This window comes from Lonchura striata, chromosome 5 (genome assembly GCF_050655825.1).
Source record: "Lonchura striata isolate lonStrDom1 chromosome 5, ASM5065582v1, whole genome shotgun sequence".
Taxonomy (NCBI): Eukaryota; Metazoa; Chordata; class Aves; order Passeriformes; family Estrildidae; genus Lonchura; species Lonchura striata.
The window spans coordinates 22,825,820-22,845,678 of record NC_140707.1 but is presented as its reverse complement, the minus strand read 5'-3'; the positions used below and the strand labels follow the sequence as shown (position 1 = coordinate 22,845,678).

At 44.1% G+C, this 19,859-nt stretch overlaps 3 protein-coding genes and 2 non-coding genes across 29 annotated transcripts in view; all 5 read right to left on the bottom strand.

Annotated features, from left to right (window-relative positions):
- Nucleotides 1–13,456, bottom strand: part of TRIM66 (tripartite motif containing 66) — a 55,880-nt gene extending 42,424 nt beyond the window's left edge. The window contains exon 1 of one of the 2 annotated variants that reach the window (XM_077783779.2): nucleotides 10,326–13,456. In XM_077783779.2, coding sequence (XP_077639905.2) covers nucleotides 10,326–10,545 — 220 coding nt within the window. In that variant the 5' untranslated portion in view covers nucleotides 10,546–13,456. Of the gene's footprint in view, nucleotides 1–8,512 lie in introns of both variants that reach the window. The other variant, XM_085580095.1, reaches the window with a different exon arrangement.
- Nucleotides 13,457–13,603: 147 nt separating this feature from the next.
- Nucleotides 13,604–16,313, bottom strand: RPL27A (ribosomal protein L27a). Its single transcript, XM_021529493.4, has 5 exons — nucleotides 16,272–16,313; nucleotides 15,925–15,988; nucleotides 15,408–15,483; nucleotides 14,453–14,627; nucleotides 13,604–13,780 (listed from the first exon to the last, which is right to left on the bottom strand). Exons 1-5 carry the CDS (start codon nucleotides 16,272–16,274, stop codon nucleotides 13,652–13,654), a joined length of 447 nt encoding a protein of 148 aa, XP_021385168.1. The 5' UTR covers nucleotides 16,275–16,313; the 3' UTR covers nucleotides 13,604–13,651.
- On the bottom strand, nucleotides 14,008–14,139 carry LOC116183779 (small nucleolar RNA SNORA3/SNORA45 family). The gene has a single exon (XR_004148472.1). It is a non-coding gene; the product is annotated as a small nucleolar RNA SNORA3/SNORA45 family (small nucleolar RNA).
- LOC116183778 (small nucleolar RNA SNORA3/SNORA45 family) lies at nucleotides 14,932–15,062 on the bottom strand. Its single transcript, XR_004148471.1, has one exon. It is a non-coding gene; the product is annotated as a small nucleolar RNA SNORA3/SNORA45 family (small nucleolar RNA).
- Nucleotides 16,314–17,993: 1,680 nt separating the features above from the next.
- DENND2B (DENN domain containing 2B) overlaps nucleotides 17,994–19,859 on the bottom strand; it is a 153,175-nt gene continuing 151,309 nt past the window's right edge. For 21 of the 24 annotated variants that reach the window (XM_085580106.1, XM_085580109.1, XM_085580107.1 and 18 more), the window contains 3 exons: nucleotides 19,427–19,666; nucleotides 19,105–19,191; nucleotides 17,994–18,749 (listed from right to left, as the gene is read on the bottom strand). In XM_085580106.1, the coding sequence (XP_085436232.1) occupies nucleotides 18,715–18,749; nucleotides 19,105–19,191; nucleotides 19,427–19,666 (362 nt within the window). In that variant the 3' untranslated portion in view covers nucleotides 17,994–18,714. The remainder of the gene's footprint in view (nucleotides 18,750–19,104; nucleotides 19,192–19,426; nucleotides 19,667–19,859) is intronic. The other 3 variants (XR_014955550.1, XR_014955551.1, XR_014955549.1) reach the window with 1 other exon arrangement.

Here is a 19,859-nt window from a genome sequence, read left to right as displayed (position 1 = left end):
AGCAGCTTTATCCCACCAGAGGTGTACCCAAGCATAAAACACAAACTCCTTAACACCAGTTTTACAGTGAAGGATGCATTCCAGGGGAAGTGACGGGGGAGTAGTGCTCTGTTGGCAGAAGCAACAAGTCAGAAAAAAAGTATTAAAAATTTCATAAAGAAAATTATTATATTAAATTCAAAGATGGCAAAACATGAGCTCCCCTAAAGCAACGTGAGCAGCAGAACCTGGCTCCACCCTCATTAATAACTGAGCACAACTGGGTAATCTCAGTGTCTGCCTGGGCTGAGAACCAAGAGCTCAAGCAGGTGTCCATGACTGTACATCTGCATTTTTGTACTTCTGATGTTTCATCTCTTGACTTCTTGACCTAGGAGCTCTATTATATTTGGTTGTGTTACTTTGGGGTTTTTTGCAAAAGGACCCTACATTTTTCTGCCCACATTCTTGCAAACTACTGCAGATGTGAAAACAGTCCTTCAGAGAGGGTGTTGGTGTGTCAGTCTATTTTATCTTAACAAGGTGCATTTTTTTTAATCCAAGTTTTTTACATTTTCTTAAAAACAGAATTCCTATGCTATGCTCACCTTGCCAAGTCATCTATTTATGATCACTAACAACAATATTTTCAATTACTAAATGGTTTAAACTTACCTAAACGTTTTAAAGCAAGATCAATGACAACATTCTCCTGTTCAATGTGCTTTTTTTTCCTTAACTCAAAATTGTTTGTGCACTGTAAGTTAATTAAACCTTAAGTTGTCTATTACTCTTCACATTACACCATTATCAAAGCCTCTCCTGTTTTCCAGGTGCTTGGTATTGCCTGTCCCTTGGGAATGGCTCCTGCAGTCCCTGCCCAGGGGCAGGATGCTAATTATGAATGTCCTCAGTTTCAGAGCAAGGCTTCTGCAACTTTAACAGCAGCATTTTACATTGACAGGGACACACAGACCCCAAAACATTCCCACATTTCCACTTCTGACAAAAACACTACTCAGATGTCTGAACACGTGCACTTCATTCACAAATGCTTTGAGGAAACTCTGAGTTCTGGAACATCTCCTTTTAAAAGTATCCCTTACTAAGAACCACTTCCATGAGGTTTAGATAATTTTCAGCCCAAATCTTATATAAAAGCAAAAGCATAATTGCTTTGTATTTTTCAAGGTTGCATTTACAACAGAACTGTGATTTGGGGACCCAAGTAGCAGACCACAATCTACCCAAACTATTCATTTTCCTGTGCACTTGACACAGCCCTGAGAGGTCATGCAGACATGAGAAGGAACAGGCTGAGCTCACAGGTGACTGTGCTGCTCAGCCACAAGCCACCCCAAGGGAAAGGGCAACACAAGCAATTTCCAGTGCCCTGCTCATCAGGCATGCAAACTGAGCCTTGTTTAGGGGTGTTTGCTGGCAGGAGTTACAAAGGTGCTAAAAAATCATCAGAAAAAGACAATGGCAGAAAGCTGAAAAAGTCTTTTAAACAGTTCCTCTACTTCCTATAAAGACTGAAGCTGCAGAAGTATGTGAATTACCTACAGTTTTTGTAGCTAATCCCATTTTCACACGTTACACCCTAGCACAACAATTCTCTTACACTGGTGGCACTGAAACCTCTCTGTGCTTTCCCAAACTACAGAGTGTGATGAGACTTTTAGGTGCCTGCTAGCAGCTGTGTTCTCTGGAGACATGCAAAAGCAGGAGGCTGGGAAAGCTGTGTTCCACTGGCAGTGCCTCCTATTCCTTGTAGATGATGCTTACTACAAGCACTGGTGAACTGCAGCTCCAATTCCTGGGAGCTGAAACCCTCCTCAAGCTTCCCTGCCAGCCCTGTAGGAATGGCACAGCTGGAACAGCAGCAGGAATAAAAGGACAGACACACTCTGATTGATAAGCTAGGAAGCAAGATACCTGCTCTGCAGGCAGCTCCTCAAATAAGTCTCAGGGGACGTGCTCCAATTCTCAGAGCAGTCAGGAGGAAAGCAGCTCCCAACTTCACAGAGCCACCTGGAGCCCCTGGGGATTGGAACCAGTTTCTTCCTCCCATAACAGCATTGCCAGCTCTTGATCTGGCTAACAGTGAGAGAAAACCTCCATCTTCTGTAAAACCTTCTGTAGCCTCAGCTACAGAATATTCTGCTGATGGGCCAAGAGGGGAATAGCAAACAAAAAGTGATTTTCTGAAGTCAGAAAGGCAGGACTCTCTCAGTTACTCTCATTCACCTGCCACACGGGTGAGCGTGCACAAAACATGTCTGGGAACAGCTGCTGGCTGGGGAACAAAGGCAAGGACAGCTTCTATCAGCACAGTAAACAAGGTAATAAAGGTTACTACTGAAGTTACTATTCGTCGCAGTAAAGTGGAAAAATTAGAAGAAAAAGGCCTCAAAAACTCAAGCCTGCCCTGTTAGCCTGTCCTTTCTTCTAAGTCAAGTTAGCACTTTGCAAGTTCCCATGTGAAAGCAACCCTGGTGTGAGCAGCTCAGCATAGCAATCTATTCCTGGGCAAAAAACAACTAGCACCTGTACAAACTGTTAGATAGAAAAAGGGAAACTATCTCTCATAAACAACCTTTCCTGCACATACACACTGGGGGTTTGAGTGACCAGTCAATAAAGGATAATAACTTGTTACTAACCAATAAAGTATTTGGCAAGTAAGCTATTGACCAATTGGAGTCACACACAAGATCTGTAAAACTGTATAAAAACCAGTTACTTAAATAAAGAATGGGCTTTTTCCACTCTGAATGGAGCCTGCGTGGTTTAGTCCCATAACTATTTAATTATATTCCAACACATCATATTCTGTTAGGGCAGAGTGTTAAATCAAATTAAACCAATTGAATGATACCTCATGGAATGCTTATGGCCTCAGGCATGTTCATGTGAGCTTTAAATTCTGCTAATTTGTTACAAACCAGTGAAGAATAGAATACAGCATAATTAGAATGCATTTAGTTTGATAATGAGCAAGTCAGTCTTTATAATGTTTTTAAATTAAAAAAAAAAACTTTAATAAAGAAAGAAAACTTCAATAATCTTCATGCTTAGAAAACATAAATCATGCATGGATTTCAGTTCTGCACAAAAGCCTCCCTTATATATTTGCTGAGAAACACAATCAACAGTTTGAAGGTTAATGACATTACTGCTGATTAACATTAAGGGACATCTAAAAGCGATGCCCTGGATGGCACAGCACAGTTTTCTCCCAGGTTTTAGATCCAAATTATGCTACTCAAATCAGTGCTGATCCAGAGATAGTCAATTGCAAGGAGCAAGTTGCACAGGTCAGAGCTTTGTTTTAGACCACCAAGTACAGCTTTGCTTGAGTAAATGTCAGGGTGTGTCTCAAATATACAGGTCGCTGTAAATTATAATGATTTCAAATCTAAAACTCCCTTGAGATTAACAGAAGGCATGCAGAACCATCAGCTTAATTTAGAAAAAAAAATTAAAAATTTTAAAAGGGTAGTTAAGAGGAAAAATAATGGGGACACCACAGCAATAGAGTATTGGAAGTCATTTCCTACTCACAGATGGGCTAATGAAGGCCACCTAATACTGACTCCTATAGCTAAAACTTTAATAAAAGCACAGGAGACAAATTTGCATCTTGCTAAAAGAGGGATTGCCTGAGCGTGGTGGCTTTGGAGATCACACTTCTTCAGCTAATTGAGTTTATTTGATACCTTTTCCACTTAATAAAAACCTGTGTTCTATGGAAATGCCCAATCTTTTTCCATATGAATTCCCCAGAGAATCAAAAGTTATCTTGGCATAATAAATACAATACAAAATGAACTGTGGAGCAATTAACCTGAAATTAAGCAAGTAAGTATATCCACATTAACAAACAGCATCACACCGTGCTCGTGCTCAGAGTGCAAACCACCAGTAAGGAATATTTTCCTGGAAACCCCTTACCTGTGCTCTGGATAAAGAGCCCAGAGAGCCACCCACAGAGTCACCTGGTTTTGGGGACAGCTGGGTGGTAGGAAGTGCACACACAGGAATTTCCTGGGATCAGGCAGGGCTGTGGTGCACACTGAAGTCACTGCACCTCGCTCCCGCTGCTTTGGCCAGGAATTCTGGCAAACCAGCAGGGAAGAAAGGTGCACTGAGTCACTATAAGGTGCAGAGGTTTTTTTCTCCTCTTGCCTTCTTTCTTGCCCTTTCCTCTAGGATTCATTCAGGCCTCTGGAAGCTTGCCTTGGTTGCATTTTTCCCAAATAAAAATCCCACGGTCGAAATGAACAGCAGTGTCCTACTTCCCTTCTTGCCTGGGTCTTCACTCAAGCCTCAGACTGGAGCAGGAGGAGGGAGAGGAGCTGTTCCAAACCCAGGTAGCAGCAGGTCTCAGTGCCATTCCCTCCCACTGTGCTTTTTGCAGACCATATCCTAAATATTTTTCTTGCCTTCCTACCTTACCACTGCCTCCAAACAGCATTGTTAATCTGTTTTAAGAACCTGCACTTTGCAGACAGCTCATTTAAATATATCATGATTAGAGCACTGTGGGTGCAGGGAAGAGTAGTCAGAAGCCCTGGAGACTCACTGTTTGTACGTATGAGAATGATGCAATTTCTGGGTCTAAACAGCAACTCAGCAAGGAATTACAGAACTCCAACAACAGTTTACATGTTAGGAAATCGGGTACAATTGTGGTGCATAAAGGGAAGCCAGCATTGATATCAAAACCTCTAGAAGTAGCAAAAAGCTGACAGAGATGTTGACACATTCTATTTTTGCATAGAATTTAAACTGGTAGGAAGGAGGTAGGAACATTTGCATAAATAATCTTTTAGAAGTTCAGTGCCTCCTGCTGTTTAGCGCTTGAAATTGTTATTGATGACATCCCATTTCACTGCTAAAGAGATGACCATCAATTTAGAAAATCTAGCAAGGATCCTAATGCTGGATTTAAGCCCTGTTTCATTGTGGTACACAGAATAAATCCCTACTTCCGAATTATATGCAGGTTAAACAACATATAAGATATTCTCAGTGTATTTGAGCTATCAGCTACTGAAGAATCTCTGGAGACCACACTGTGCTGAAGAGACTCCAACAAAGTGTCAGCACATGGGGGATGTGGAGGAACAGCCCTACATCTGAACTCTTCTTTCAGCCCCATCCCCAGAAGCCCTGTGCACCTGAACATCACCACAGAAGGCACCAGAAAGAGCTGTGTAACTCTGAGTGGGGCTGTGTTCATGTGCAGGCACCTCTGAGCCCTGGAAAGCTTAAGCAGCAGATGTTTACCTGGCTGAATTAGTTTGCAGCCCTTTTCCAGCAGCCACCACCTTTATTTCCACTCTTACATTCCCATCAGCCAGAGTAACTCAACAGAGGGTTGGGGAAAAAAGGAATTTCAGAGGCAGCGGATCCATTAGTCAGACACAGATGCCCAGTCTGGACACTCCAACTCCACACCTGGGATATCCAAAATCAGCTTTCAGGAAAAGAATAAGGTTCTGCCTCATCCTGTTCAAGCCCCAGCTCCCCACAGGTTGGATCTCTCACATCCCACAGCTCTCTGTGAATGGAAGCTGCCACAATGCATTGGACCCTGCAATAATAGCACTTAGAGTGTCTCTTTGGAAAAGTACAAATAAAGAAAGAAGTAGAATTTCAGAGTGGTTTCAAGGTTTTTACTCCACCTATACTGCAGCAATATAATTTCTAAGTGACAGAGCTATGGATCATTTACAGAAATCATCTCTGAATCATCTCTGCCAACTATAACCTCTCCACCACCCCTGGACACCAAGTACATGAAAAGTCACAGCTCACAGCTTTGTTTCAAGCTCTTCCAGTCTGGTCAGAGTTAAATAGAAGGAACCTTCAAGCTGACTGCCTCAGAAATAAATCAATGCAGATAATTTACTTATTATTATCATGAGATTCGATTAGCATAAAGGAACAAACAGTGGAGCTACAACAGACACCACATTTGTACTTGCTGTCCACATGTTGCACCTATTCCTCTGCTCTTTTTCTCCAACAACCCTCAGAATAATTATTCTCAGAGAGCATTAACTACAGCTCAAGCTGCAGGCATAATTTACATTTCCTTGGAGACCCAATTATAGGTTATAGGAAACAGCTCTGAAGACAACTTCCCACTCTACAGTTTCATATTTATTTAACTAAACCCCTCATTGTTTCACTTGCCTTTTGGGTCTGACAACCAAACAGTACAGTGCAAAGGGCTGACTAACTTTAAACCCACTTTAAGTTGACTAAATATATACATTATGAACAGTTTCTCTCTTCAGAATAATCTTTCTACTCCCCTTTTATGAGGTAAACATGCACTTGGCTCTAAGTGCCTCTAATTAGATCAAAAGGGTGTTCTCCTTCAGAATTAATAGATCACTGCATCGCATCACTTGCCTTAAATGAGAACAGAAAAAGGCTATTGAGTATCCTGGAGATACCACAGCTCTACCAAAGCAGCTAAAGTGTCTCACTGTGAGCTAAACTGTGGTTTGCAGAACTCTGTAAACCATCTGTAGATGGTTTTTTGTTTGGTCTGTTTATTTTTTATTATTTAATTACAAGCTAAGGCACAGTGTGTCGACACCTGGAGGCTCCTGAAAGCAGCTCCACACATCCTGTGCCAAAACTTCATACTGAAAACGAGCCTAGAGCTCAATCCTTCTCCTGAAATAAACCTCCCTGAAGATCTCTCTGACCAACAGCTTGCTGACTTTTGGGTGTGCCTCACTAACAAGTGATCACAATTAAGGGTCCACAGTTATATACATATAGCTCCTACCATACAAGCCGAATAAAACTGTTTCCTTTCAGCAGGAAATAATAAAATGCAGCAAGTGGACATTTGTCAATAGTTGAAGCCACATTTCCTCTCTTTAAAACCTCTCTGGTTTCCTCTTGGTTTTACCCAATCTGTTTGCATTTCTCCAGTACATGACCCTATTACATTTCTTGGCATTACGTGAACACAACACAAGCAGAGGCAGTTTTTGAGTTATGCAGAGAATATGGGTAGAAATTATGCAGCCATTTTTCAGGATTTTTGTTATCCAACTTTGAGAAGTACAAAGGGGCAAAGAACATTTTTTAAATGAAATTGCAAAAAGTAATAGCTCAGCAGGTTCACAAGTTCAATACAAAAAACATCATACAATTAAATCCACCACTTCACAAAGCAATTTACAAAGACAAAAAGCTACTAATAACATTTTACTTTACAGATTAGGCTAATTACACAATTTGGTCACAGAATGTTAAAAAATTCCAGGGCTTATATCAGTTAGCAGAATTCCACAAGGTGTTTCAGTACATCTTTTCTGATCTGCCTTGTTCTCAGGGGTCCTGTGATTAAGCAGCAATTACATGTGATTTTTTATTATTTTAAGAAAACAACAACAACAAACCCTTTAGTTGAGACAGTCTTGCAAAAACATGAGCTTCTCCCAAAAATGCACCTCCACTGGTCTTCATTTGACTACTTTTGGAATTAATGTGTTGGAGATATTTAAAGCACTAAATCAATTTAGATCACTAAACATCTTACAGAGAGGAAGCTTTACACATGTGGGACAAGTTATTTTGGCATCCACCTCCAGTTCAGGAAGGAGGGATAAACACAGGAACCTGGATGAATCTGGTTTTGAATGCATTTAGAACTTCATGAGAAAGAGGTAGACCCAAGAAAGCAAGAACCAACACTGCACCACGACACACAGGTAGGAGCCTGGGCAAGTCCTCACCTGAGACATTTCCCTCTCAAGTGATGTGAAAACATTCTGGTTTTTTTAACTCAAGCCCTCTCTTGAAAATTATTCTTTTACCCATGCAGTAAAAGACTGGAAACACATAACATACAGATCTGCAGAGGAGGAGAGAGAAAAGAGTCTTCCTCTGTTACAGGAAGACAAGGAATAAAAATTGGAAAGCAACACTGGCCTGCAAGGAAAAAAAAAAAGAACACTACTGAAAAGTTTAAAAGTTTAAAGTTCCCTTCACAGAAAAAGCATATGTAGGAGCCAAAAGCATAAAGATAACTTCCTTTTTCCACTCAAATGACTCCCAAACTCTCAGTTCTCACAGCTATGGATAAATTCTGGTGGCTATGCAGCTTTTCTGCAGGACCTCTGGCTGCTACCTCAGGGCTTTTATTCATGAGTCATCTCAAACACACACAAGAATAAAGTTCCAACACCAATCCCTATCAAATGCCAGGACCACTTAGTCCCAGCTTCTCAGCAACTTCAACAACAACAAACAAAAAACAATAAGCTAGAAAATAGTTTTATGTTAGCAGAGCACTACTTGTAGTAAAACATACAGAAACTTGAACGCTCAAATATTCCTTTTGTGACAAATGCCAGAATAACTTCACTCACAGACACATTCATTTTTTCCACCTTTACATCTTGCTTGAGGAATTCATAGTGAATAAGGAACACATTTTTCTTACAGGCAATACTTTACATTTACTCAGCTAAAATGGCTTAGCACTTGCACTTACCCTTTATCACTGGCACCTGCATATGATCAAACTTAAAGATGACAATGAAAACTGAAAATGTACTGCCCATAACTCAGCAATCAGCACAAATAAACAACATTTAACATCAAGCCATCAGAAGAGTTCACATATTTACCCTGCCTGACCTGTGGTGGCTGCAGTTTCAGTCAGTGGCCTAATTAAGAGACACAGGTGTTTTGGTTTTGCTGCTTTCCTTGCTCATAGATTAACTGAGCCTCTGCACCTGGTGTCTCACTTCATTTACTGGGTCATCACTGCTCATTATTTCTTTTCTCTAATCTTGCTCTTTCCCACAGAAGTTCCCTATCCACACAAGAATGAAAAAGTAAACAGAGAAACTTCAGAAATACAGAAATAAACTGTAAATAAAAGTATTTATTTATTTATTCCATTTTGCTATAGACAAACAACTCCTGATCTGCCTTAAAGAAATAGCCAATATTTTAACTCATGACAACCTGTAGCTGCACTTCATCCAAGATCAGCAAGTGTAGAAATTCACTTTTCCACTCAGTAAACAGAAAGGAGGAGAGAAATGGCTGAGATGTCAAATGAGGATACATAAAAATTATTTGAGTGCTTTTTTCACTAGTATTTTATTAGAGAGGTCCCTCAGACTTTAGGCCTACTATGACCAAGCTTTAAAATTTTTAAGGAGACATTACTTGCAATGACTGCCTGGCTCTCTTCCTCTCCTTCTCCTACCTTATCTTTCTCTGTCTGTACCTACACATGAACAGCTTTTTTCCTTTGCCTTTTCCTTTAGCTTTTTTGTTTTGCCAGCCTTCCAACAGTGACCTCTTAACACTGATTCCACTTGTTCTCAAACATGAACTAGTCTAGTTTTTGTCATCTCACCAGTTCTGATCAGCCTCACCTCAGGGAAGGTGTCTTCTCTTCCTACACATTTCTAAAATCTGCTACTGAAGAGACAATAAATGATGCCTCCTACTCAGCTAAAGTTCAAAGCCTGTGAAAATGCAAGTTATCTACATGCTTTTGCTCGTCTTATAAATTAGTAATGAGTCTGGAATGCTTCCCCACAGCAATTAAGACACTTTCAGTAAAATTACTATATTCTGCCATCGAGGTTTTATTTTAAAAAAAGTTACACAACTTCTATTAACATCATGACCGAGAACTGTACAAATAACTCCAAGATTTCAAAAGGCACAGACAAAAAATGCTTCTTATCATCACTAGTTTACTCAGCTTGTTAGGGTGAGTTACAGCCACAACGGTTAAGGTAGAGAAAAACAACACTCACAACTCTTTGAGATAAGGGTTTCAGTGCACAAATGTAATAACAAATATTATTACCTCTGTTAGAAACAAAGAACTGGGTGTTTTTGTGTTGTTGATGGGGAAGCACTGAAGGAGGGGGTGAAAGAAAAATAAAACTATCACCACAACCACAGAACCACAGAAAGGTCAAGAAGATTGCAAAAAAGATTTGCTCTGGAAGCTATCTTGTAGCATTTATTCCTTTATTAAGCTAAGAAAATCAAATATTCATAATGTCAACTTGGTAAGTGAAACATTCAGCCCATTCTGAAAAAATGTTAAAATGCTGCCTCTGTCATTTCTCTTCAAAACACTGCTTTTGGATGAAAAACATAATAAAGGTGGCTTGTTCCCAACCCACTCTCTGCTCACATAAATCTTTGCTCTCCTAGTTTATCAATTTAAAGTAGTGCTGTAGAAGAATAGGCTTCAACAAGTGTTTCTCAGTCCATCTCTTTTTATAATAGTGCATTGCAAAGAGCACAAGCCAGAGGTTTTTAAACATTACCTTCATAGAGCACTTCATAGTCAGTGGGAACACAGCTGTATCCTTGGATCAAACCAGGAAGGCAATCCTTACAGAAGGAATGGAGGCAGGGGAGCATTCTGGGCTCCCTCCTCCGCAGCTCCCATTTGCACACCAAACAATTCCACAACAGATCCAGGGTCTCCATTCCTGCTGGCTGAAGCCAGGCCCTGTAAACATGAAGAGTCACAAAATGGCTCATGACAAGCCCTGCACTTCACAAAACACTCGATCACTCAAGTGCCAGCCAGAGGGCAAACACGGGATGCACCATCAAATAAACATTTCATGTAGTCCCTGTGGAAAAAAAAAGTTCCTTGCAGCTGAAAATCACCTACCTGCTACACAGAGGAGAATATCTTTGCAGATTGCTGTGCAGGAAAGCGTGGTTTAAGGTTTACAAACCATGATCCCACTATCTCTCTAGTATTTGCAACTTCTGTAAAAACTGAACTAATCTGTTCTATCGATCTACTTACAAAGCTGAATTGTCACACGCTGTACATTTCCTGCAAGAAGCACTGACACTGTGCTATTAAAATTATGAGATTCTCTGGCTGCTTTTACTCAAATACTTTACAGTTTTCAGGTAAAGAAAATAATACCCATAAGTCCATCATTTCACCAATGCATGTTAGAAAGCTGCTTTGAAAAATGTACAGCATCTTCTGACAATCTTTTTTATAGAAAAAGCACTTTGCAGTAATCAAATTTTAGCTATCAAGATGACCACAGATCAGATTATCAGACCAAACCTGAGCTTCCCAGTGTTCCTCCCACCAGCCTAAGCTCCCCAAGGTCAACTGAGAGTTTTGCAGTTCATGTTTCATCCTCACTTCTGAGATTGTCAGAGATGTTGATCAGATACAGACTGCAAAGGGTAACTCCTGCAAGTTGTGTCAGAGGAGAAAAAGCAGATAAAGCCTCATTTCCTCTGGAGCCACTCTTCCAGCTGATCCAACCTCCTGGGACCAGAGTCCCACGTAGCTGCTGACTGCCCTAGCATGGTGGCCCTGCTACCAGCAGGATGGAATTGAAGCTACAGGAATTAGCCTAATTTTCCAGATTTCTCCAGCACAGAAGAACAGCAGCTCTAATCTTAGGGCTATCTCTTCTCCTGAGGGAGTCTGTCTTCTGGTAGATTCCAGTGTAAATGGTTAGTAAGCAGATCCAGGTTTGGGTTTTTACTCTGCAATGCAATGCAATGCAATGCAATGCAATGCAAAAAAAAAAAAAAAATTACCAACTAGTAGCTTTTTTAAACATTGTGTCCTGAAGTCATCAGTATTTAAAATATTTTAGAAGAAAAACGGAGCCTATCTTAAAGTCTGCATCCTATTTCATACCCAAGACCCATTCAACTAGTTAGATACCCACCAACTTGACTAACAAATTACTTAGATAAATTCAAACCTACCACTAAAACTCCAGATTCCAATTCCAAAACCAGAGGTCCCTTTAGAAATGAGGTGTGCCAGCTGTACCTGTGGTTCAATTAACATTTTATCAGTGCCTATTACACAAACTCACTTTTTACAGTGCATCTTCATCAACCATCTATCAGGGGCAAATGTCACTAAAGCAGCACAGGCTCTCAGCTCACTTTCATCTCTGTCATTTCTTGCAGCTCCTGTTGCTAAGACAAAGTTGCACCTACAAAAACATGTAATATCTGCAGTAGGAAGCTGAGGTCTGAAACTACCACATTGTTGACACAGAGAAACCACAGCCCAAAGCATCCATGCACAGAGAAGCAGCCCAATACTGGGAAATGCTCTGTCACCTTAAAAGCCAAATGTGGGGCTGGGCAAGCAGAAGCAAATACTGTACATTTCAATGTATGCCTTTTGAACGACATGCAAAACTGAGTAGAATTTTTTTGGTAGGAAGGGGAAGAGTGAAAAAATGCTGTTGTGAGGCAGGTATGCACAGTAGTATTCAAGCAGCTGAAGAAGGAGAAGGCTGATGAATATAACGAGCTACCAGAAGACCCAGAAAGAGAATCCAGGGAATTACAGGCCCAGCCTTGGTGCTGGGGAAGGTCAGGGCACAGAACATCTCAAGAACCATCAAGAGGCACTTGTGCAACAACCAGGGCATCAGGTCAGTGTGGGCTCATGGAAGGGAGGTCCTGCCTAACCAACCTGATCTCCTCCTCTGACAAGGTGACCCACTAGGTGGATGAGGCAAAGGCTGTAACTGTGCTCTGCCAGGACTACAGGAAAGCCTTGGACACCACTTCCCTCACATTCTCCTGGAGAAACGGGCTGCCCATGGCCTGGAGGGGTGCACTGGTCACTGGATAACTGCCTGGATGCCTGGGGCCAGACAGTGGGCATGGAGCTCCATCCAGCATCACAAATTAGGAAACAGCACCAAATGAGACAGAGTTCCCAAACTCCTGTGTATTTTGGAACAAACTGCCCATTTATGTCATAGCTATTCACAAGCAACAGGACCACTGGCTAAGATGAACAATTTTATAAATTTACAAGTTGATTAACTAGGATTCTATCACACATGCTAGAAGTTAATGTGCATCACTTCAGCAGCAAGCAAAGGCTCTTGGTCTGACACTTGACAACCAGCTCACTGGCTTTATTTGTTATTTTTACTATTAGATCCTGCTTTGACATGCAGGCCAGGCCTTGCAGACACCAGAAGTCCTAATTTGGTGTTACAACCAAGCAAGGATCGTTTCAGGTGGTCATTTTAAACCCAACACATCAGCACTGCACACAGAGCAGTTCCAGAGCTGTGCCATTGCTTTGCCAGCTGTAAAGAAGTGGAGGATAGCTGGCACCAGCTCTGTCCCACAGGTGGGAACTGCAGGAATTGCATGCCCAGCCTGGGAGGGCAGAGATTGCAAATGTCATTTAGTTACTGGTACACTGCTGTCACTTGGCATTTCTTTGTCCACACTCCTGCTGCTCCATTCCCACAGGCCACAGAACCATCTCCAGAAACTTCCCCTGGATGTCATTTTAGTGCTCAAGAATCCCCATTAAAAGCACATCAAGTCCTCTTTTCAGACAGCTGTAGAAAGGATCAGTAACAAGACCACCACAAATACAGAACTTCATTCCCCCACCCTATAAAGACAAAATGAGGTATCTGCACATGGCAGGTACTGAACACTGTAGTCAGGCAATTTCAAAATGAAGTGAGAACCAGTAAAACCACTGATCAAATATTATGCAACGGTGTCTGGAGAAATCCCGAAAGAAAAACCAGAACAAGCCAAACTTCTGTACACCAGCTCATTCTATGCATTGTTTATTCAAAAAACTTGAATAAAACAAAAACTTTTATGCCACAAGTACACAGGCACCACCAACTTCTTTGATCTTCTCCTCTGCTCTTCTACTGAAGAACTTTGCTTTCACAATGACAGGCTGCTTGGGCAGCTTCCCTTTGCCCAGCACTTTGTAGTAGCCCTAGAAAGATTTAGAAAAGAAGTTCAGTGCTTGTAATCAGCTTACAGGCTCATACATTCAGGCCTGTTAGCACACACACCAGTTAAAAACAACCAGGACCTCATCCAGTCAACTCATTACATTAAAAGAACAATCATGACATGAAGACAATTAACAACACAGCTGAAGTCACTGAGGTGAGAAGTGGGCCCCAAGTGGCCAACAGAGGTGTTTGATGGGAGGCAGAGCAGTGTCCCTGATTCGGTGGCTGGCTGAGACACAGGACATCAGAGCCAGTGAATATGGATCAGATGTTTCTGTCCGAGAACTATAGCACACCAAGACAACCAAACATGTGGAGATGTGACTCTAGTCTCGAGGGTGACACGGTGTGAGACCGGTTCCAGCAGGGTTTTGTTCCTTCAGGAACATTTCAAACCAGCCATCTTTCACCACCTACCCAAAGGAGGGCAGTGCCTGTCCACAAACACACACCAGTAGGACAAAAAGTCCTCACAGGGAAAAATGTAACACCCAAAGTGCTCCACTAACTACTCACAGCCCCGGGTGAGGCTGGTGAGCCTCTGAGCACTGGAGCTCATTTGCAGCTGAGCACCTCCCCCGTGGGACAGGCACAGCTCAGGCACTCGGGGAGGGCAGGAATGCCAGGGCTGAGTCCCAGCAGGAACTCACCGAGCGCACGACATCAATGACCGGGGCCAGGCCGGCCTCGTTCTTGGCGTAGTTGAGCCTTGTCTGCTCACTGACCAGCGTCCACAGCTTGTCCAAGTTGACAGTGGGACAGAACTTCTGGTTTCTCTTCAAGTGATAGTGTCTCATGCCTACTTTCCCAAAGTAGCCAGGGTGACTGTGGGAGAAACACACTCCACATTAAGATCACACTTTTAATTCATTCTGAACTAATGACACAAGCAACTCACAAAATCAGAGTATGCAGAATGTCACATTACACCATTTTTCATATTAGTATGTGTAGAACTTAGGTGCAATAATGATTAGTACCCACACCAAGGAACAATTGCATTGTCTCTAAGTGTTCCTTCTCCATCAAACTCACACCTCAATCTCCCTGCCTGCTGAGTCTTTATTTCCAGGGAAGCCCTACCTCCAGGGACCCAGGGCGAGCTGCCCTGCCTGGGAAGCTCTGGCACTGCTGTCACTAACCCGGTGGCTGACTGAGCCAGCAGGGCACAGCCAGTGAATAAAGGTCAGTGGTTCCTGTCCGAGGACTCCAGCACACCAGGACCACAGGCAGGGCCAGGTGTGACTCTACAGTCTCGGGACTCACAACATCCCTCATCTTTACCTGATGCAGCCAACAGGATGCAGTTTGGATTTAACAGCACATTCTGAATTTGCTCTGTGTGCACTGTTGAGCAGGGACCACATTTAACAGGCCCAATTTGGTCAGCTCTACACTGAACTACACTGAACTCTCCAAAATGGCACGTGAAAAGGTTTTTTATTTTAGGGTAAATGGGGACACAAGCAGCGGTAACGCCACACTTCCCATTAAAGGAAAAACACATAGGATTGCAGAAAACTATGCTTATTCACACGTAAAAGCCAGTTGCTTCTACTTCAGGGGCATGCATGTTGCTAGTAGGTATTTAAAACGTTAGCTTACTATTTATCGAAGTTAATCCTGTGATGGTGCAAACCACCGGCATTACCACGTCCTCCAGGATGCTTCCTGTGTTTGCCTAAGAAAAGAATTGTAAGCTTGTTGCATTAATATTACACACAATACTTAGAGATACTTTCAATGTCAACTTGAACTGTTTTATCTTGCGGTGTGACAAGGTTGGAACGGATAGAGTTGAAAGGGAGACTGCACTCCCTGTAAGTTTAAGATGCCGCATACCCAGTAGCGATGAGCTGAGGTTACAAATGCACGGAGTCTAAAACGTGCAGGACGCCATCAGCCCATCACCGCGGCAGCTCCCCCGCACGCCATTCCCACGGTGCCGGCGGGCCCTGCACCCCCAGCCCCATTTCTATGGGATCGGGAAGAGCAGCAGCATCCCCATTTCAACGGGATCGGGAAGAGCAGCAGCATCCCCATTTCTACGGGATCGGGAAGAGCAGCAGCATCCCCTTAGCGCCGGGGATCCCAGCGCACCCGCGGCCGCCGCTGCACTCACCCACGCGGCCGTGGCCGTGGCTGACGTGTCCTCTCAGCTTCCGGGTCTTCCTCAGCCTGGAGGGCTGCGGGGAAGGGGCACCGCGGCCGTGAGCGAGGCGAGCCCCGAGCGCCACGGGAGCCCCGAGCGCCACGGGAGCCCCGCGCCCGCCCCGCGGCCCGGCGCCATGGCGGCCCGGCCTCCCCGCACCGCGCCCGCCCGCCGCCGCCTCGGACCGCGCCTCCCCCCCACCCTCCGCTACTCCGCAGCCCCGTCCCGCCGCGGGAGCGAGCGGCGGCGGCCGCGGGCTCCCGCTCCCGTCCCGGGCCCGTCCCACCCCATCCCGCCGGCCCGGGCGCCGCTCCCACCATGGTGCCGGCGTGCGCGGGGAGAGAAAGGGCGCGGCTCTCGCGAGAGCGGGCCAAGGCGCGCGGGGCGGGGCCGAGATCTCGCGAGGCTTCGCCGTGAGGGCCGCGCCCCGCCCAGAGCCGGCGCCGCCCCCCGGCTGCTGCCGGGGCGGGCAAGCCGCGCTCGTCACTTTATTAAACATCCATAAGAGTGGGAAAATGAACACCGCGTCGTTAAACACAATTACTTGCCACACTGCAGTGTGAATTCCTGGACTAGGTTTTTTTTAATGGATTTTATACGATTAAGATTTTAAACAAAACCAATTTTAAACACAGGCCTCAGCACTGAATTTATTTTTCTTTAGAATCTTCATGGCGCACTTACAATGTTCCCTTGCTCAGGAACACCATCAGTTTTAACAACTAATTTAGTAGGGAAAACAATGCACTCCTTGGTGTTTGTTCGTCTGATCCCTTCAAACACAGACCTCCAGGTAACACAAAGATTGTTTTACACAGCTCTAGTCTGAGGATCAAAAAGGCACCTGCAGATTTTTTTGGCCATGATCTCACCTTGCCCAGTGGTATCCCCTGATTTACATTACAAAAATGGGAACACGTTGACAGATAACACAATGTTTAAAAAGCTTTCTCCTTTAATTTTTAAAGTGCAAATGGAGCAAAACAGCTTTGGCGCAGGAGACGGGGTTTACAGCACAACATTCTTGTACATCGGCATTCCGTGGCTTTGTCTTGCCTTTGCAGTAACTCCACAGCGTGTCCTGACACAGTTTTATCCATCGGTTTCTTAAGAGGAATCATGTATTTCCCCCTACATTTACTAGCAGCTGTTGTTTATAAAAAGGCCAGAAGCCACCTGTACGAGTGACGTTACTCCTTCCACTCTCAAGAATTCCATCGAGGAATCGTTCTGGAACTTGGAGTGTATGACAGAGTAAAACTAATGGGAGTTACCAGTTTTGACATTTCCTCTGAAGCAAAAGCACCCGGTATTTTACAGACATTTCAGAAGCTTTTGTGGATTTTGGAGTGTGAGGGAGGTAACTGAAAAAGGAAACGGCTTCACCTTTTCAGTGAATGGTCCCTCGAATTTGCTCTATGAGGCTGATAGCAAACCAGAACCACGGTCAGGTTAGGAACTGCGCAAGCCTCAAAGCCCATCTGACTACAGCAATCACGCTGAGAATGACAGAGTGGTGCGTGTCCCTTAAAGGTAAGAGGCTTTAGCTAATTTTCATTATCTGCCAGACCTAGAACATATTGAAGCATTTTATATATTTTTAAAGTATTTTCTTCTTCAGACTATGGGAAAACTTCTACAATCTCAACAGGAGTTGTTTCCAGATCAAGGAAAAATGTGACACTTGAGCACCACACACAGCACAAACAGAAGATACCATAGGTCAGGAGCAGTATATGTGATACAACGATAAAATCATTTGCTGCTAACCCATGAAAAAATGTTTTAACCGATGCTTGTGTTAGGATAAAATTTTTTTTTAAAGAGCTATAAAATGCCTTGTCTTAGCCCTGGTGAAAAACACTGAAGAAACCCCAAACTATGTGACGTGAAATAGCAAACCTACCAAAAGACAGGTTCGTAAAAACCACTTTACATTTTAATTACAAATTCATTTAAAAATCACAGGTGAGTTGTTGTGTTTGTACCTGCTCCACATGAGGAAGTGCAGAGGTTTGCAATGAATATAAACAAGCAGGTCTATTTACAGAGTTTATTAGGATCCATACACACATACATTAGGAAAGGCTGTACTGTACCTACTCGCTGCAGCTTGCATGTCAGAGAGCTGAGATCTCCCCGGGCTTAGCAGTCTTAGTGCAGAGTGGGTTATAAGGAGTTTACTGACCAGAGTTCAAACCAAGTGCAGGTTCTGTAATGTGAACCAAGTACCTTATTATCAAGTCACTTTGTTATTTCTCCTTTAAAATCAGTTCGAAGGAAACAGACAGACAGACAAGTGCCTGTGCCGCACGAGAGCAGCCCCGTGCGTACAACCTCTCCCACGTACCCGAGCTCATTCACCCCGCCGTGTTCAGGCATCAAACATCCCTTGAAGTCAGTGGTTCTGCTGAGACAGTCAGCTGCACAAAATCAGCTACTCGTTTTTGCACCAAGCATAACTCAACTCACACTAAAGAAAAAAAAACAAGCACCTGGTATTCTCAGGAATATACAAATATTTACCACAGTTTTCTCGCTCATTACAAAATCAGTTACAAAAGCTTACAGCACATTATGTACAAACTCTGCCCAAAACCACGGAGGAGCCGCCCCGTGGCACACTGACAGCATCCATGGCTCATGGCCCGGAGCCGCCTCAGCTCGCTGCGCTCTCCTCCCGCCCCGCACTCCCAACGCCGCAGGTGTCTCACGCAGTGCCACAAACAGGTTTTGGGTCGGTGTTTCAGCAGGAAGGAGCTAGTTCTTCTTGTGAAGGAACTTCATTTTGTTACCTAAAGGAAGCACACCGTCAGTCTCAAGCAGAGAGCAGAAGCCAATCCAAAGTGACAGCAAATGGTCTGACTTGTAATCGGCACCAGCAGGGAGAGCCGAGTTACACAGCACCGACTGCTCCAACCCCTTCCTGTTCCGCTCCTCGATTATGGTTTGGCTCCCCCCTCCCCAAGTGGAAATGAAAGTGTTAACAAGGACCATCATTAAATCTGGTTTTATCACCTATGTTTTCACCTCTGGTACGGCTTTTTCAAATTAAAAAAAAAAAAAAAAAACAAAAAAAAAACGCCACAACGAATACCCACCACCACCATGAAAACTTATTTCAGAAATACTTCTAAAGATTCTCCTCACCGAGGCCCCGCAGGAACTTGTTTACTCCACTTTGTTCCGTGTCCGGGAGCTCTTCCAAATACTGTTCCACCCTCTGCTCGAAGAGCCCTGCGGCAGACGGAGACGGGGATGGGGTGAGCCGTGCCCGGCCGAGCCCCGGTGCCCGCACGGCCCGGCTCCCGCCCCCGGCAGCCCCCGCTCACAGCCACCTTCCGCTCACCCGGGCAGGATTTAGGGATGCGGTTCCGCTTTCCCGGTGAGCGCACGGATGCACGCTGCCGCAATCCGCGGGACCCAAGCGGAACAGCGAAATCTGCATCGCAGGGGAGACACACACCCCTACCTTTAGCCCTGCATTTCCTCAGCTCTCTGTCCTGGATGAAGCCAGCGAACATTTGGGATTCCATGAAAACTTCCAAGAAGCGGCGGATACTCTTGGAGGCCACAGATTTACGGAAAGCCTCCCTTTGGAAGGCACGCTCTCCTTTTTCATTCTGGGTTAGGAACAGGGAATAATGGCCAACTGTCTCCACAAAGAATCGGATAAAAACCTCAGACACTAATCCATTCAGGGTGTTACATTCTGCAAAATAAGGCAGTAATAAGACACCAAAATCAGCTGCTAGCCGAGCTGTCAGCATTATCCCCGCAGGGCCAGGCTGTGCATCTCCCGGTTCCCTGATGCCGCGCTAACAGCTGGCAGGAGTGGCAGCGGCTCCCTGCACACCTGGATGCACATGGAGAGGGTGACAGTGCCATAACCACGAGTGCCAGTC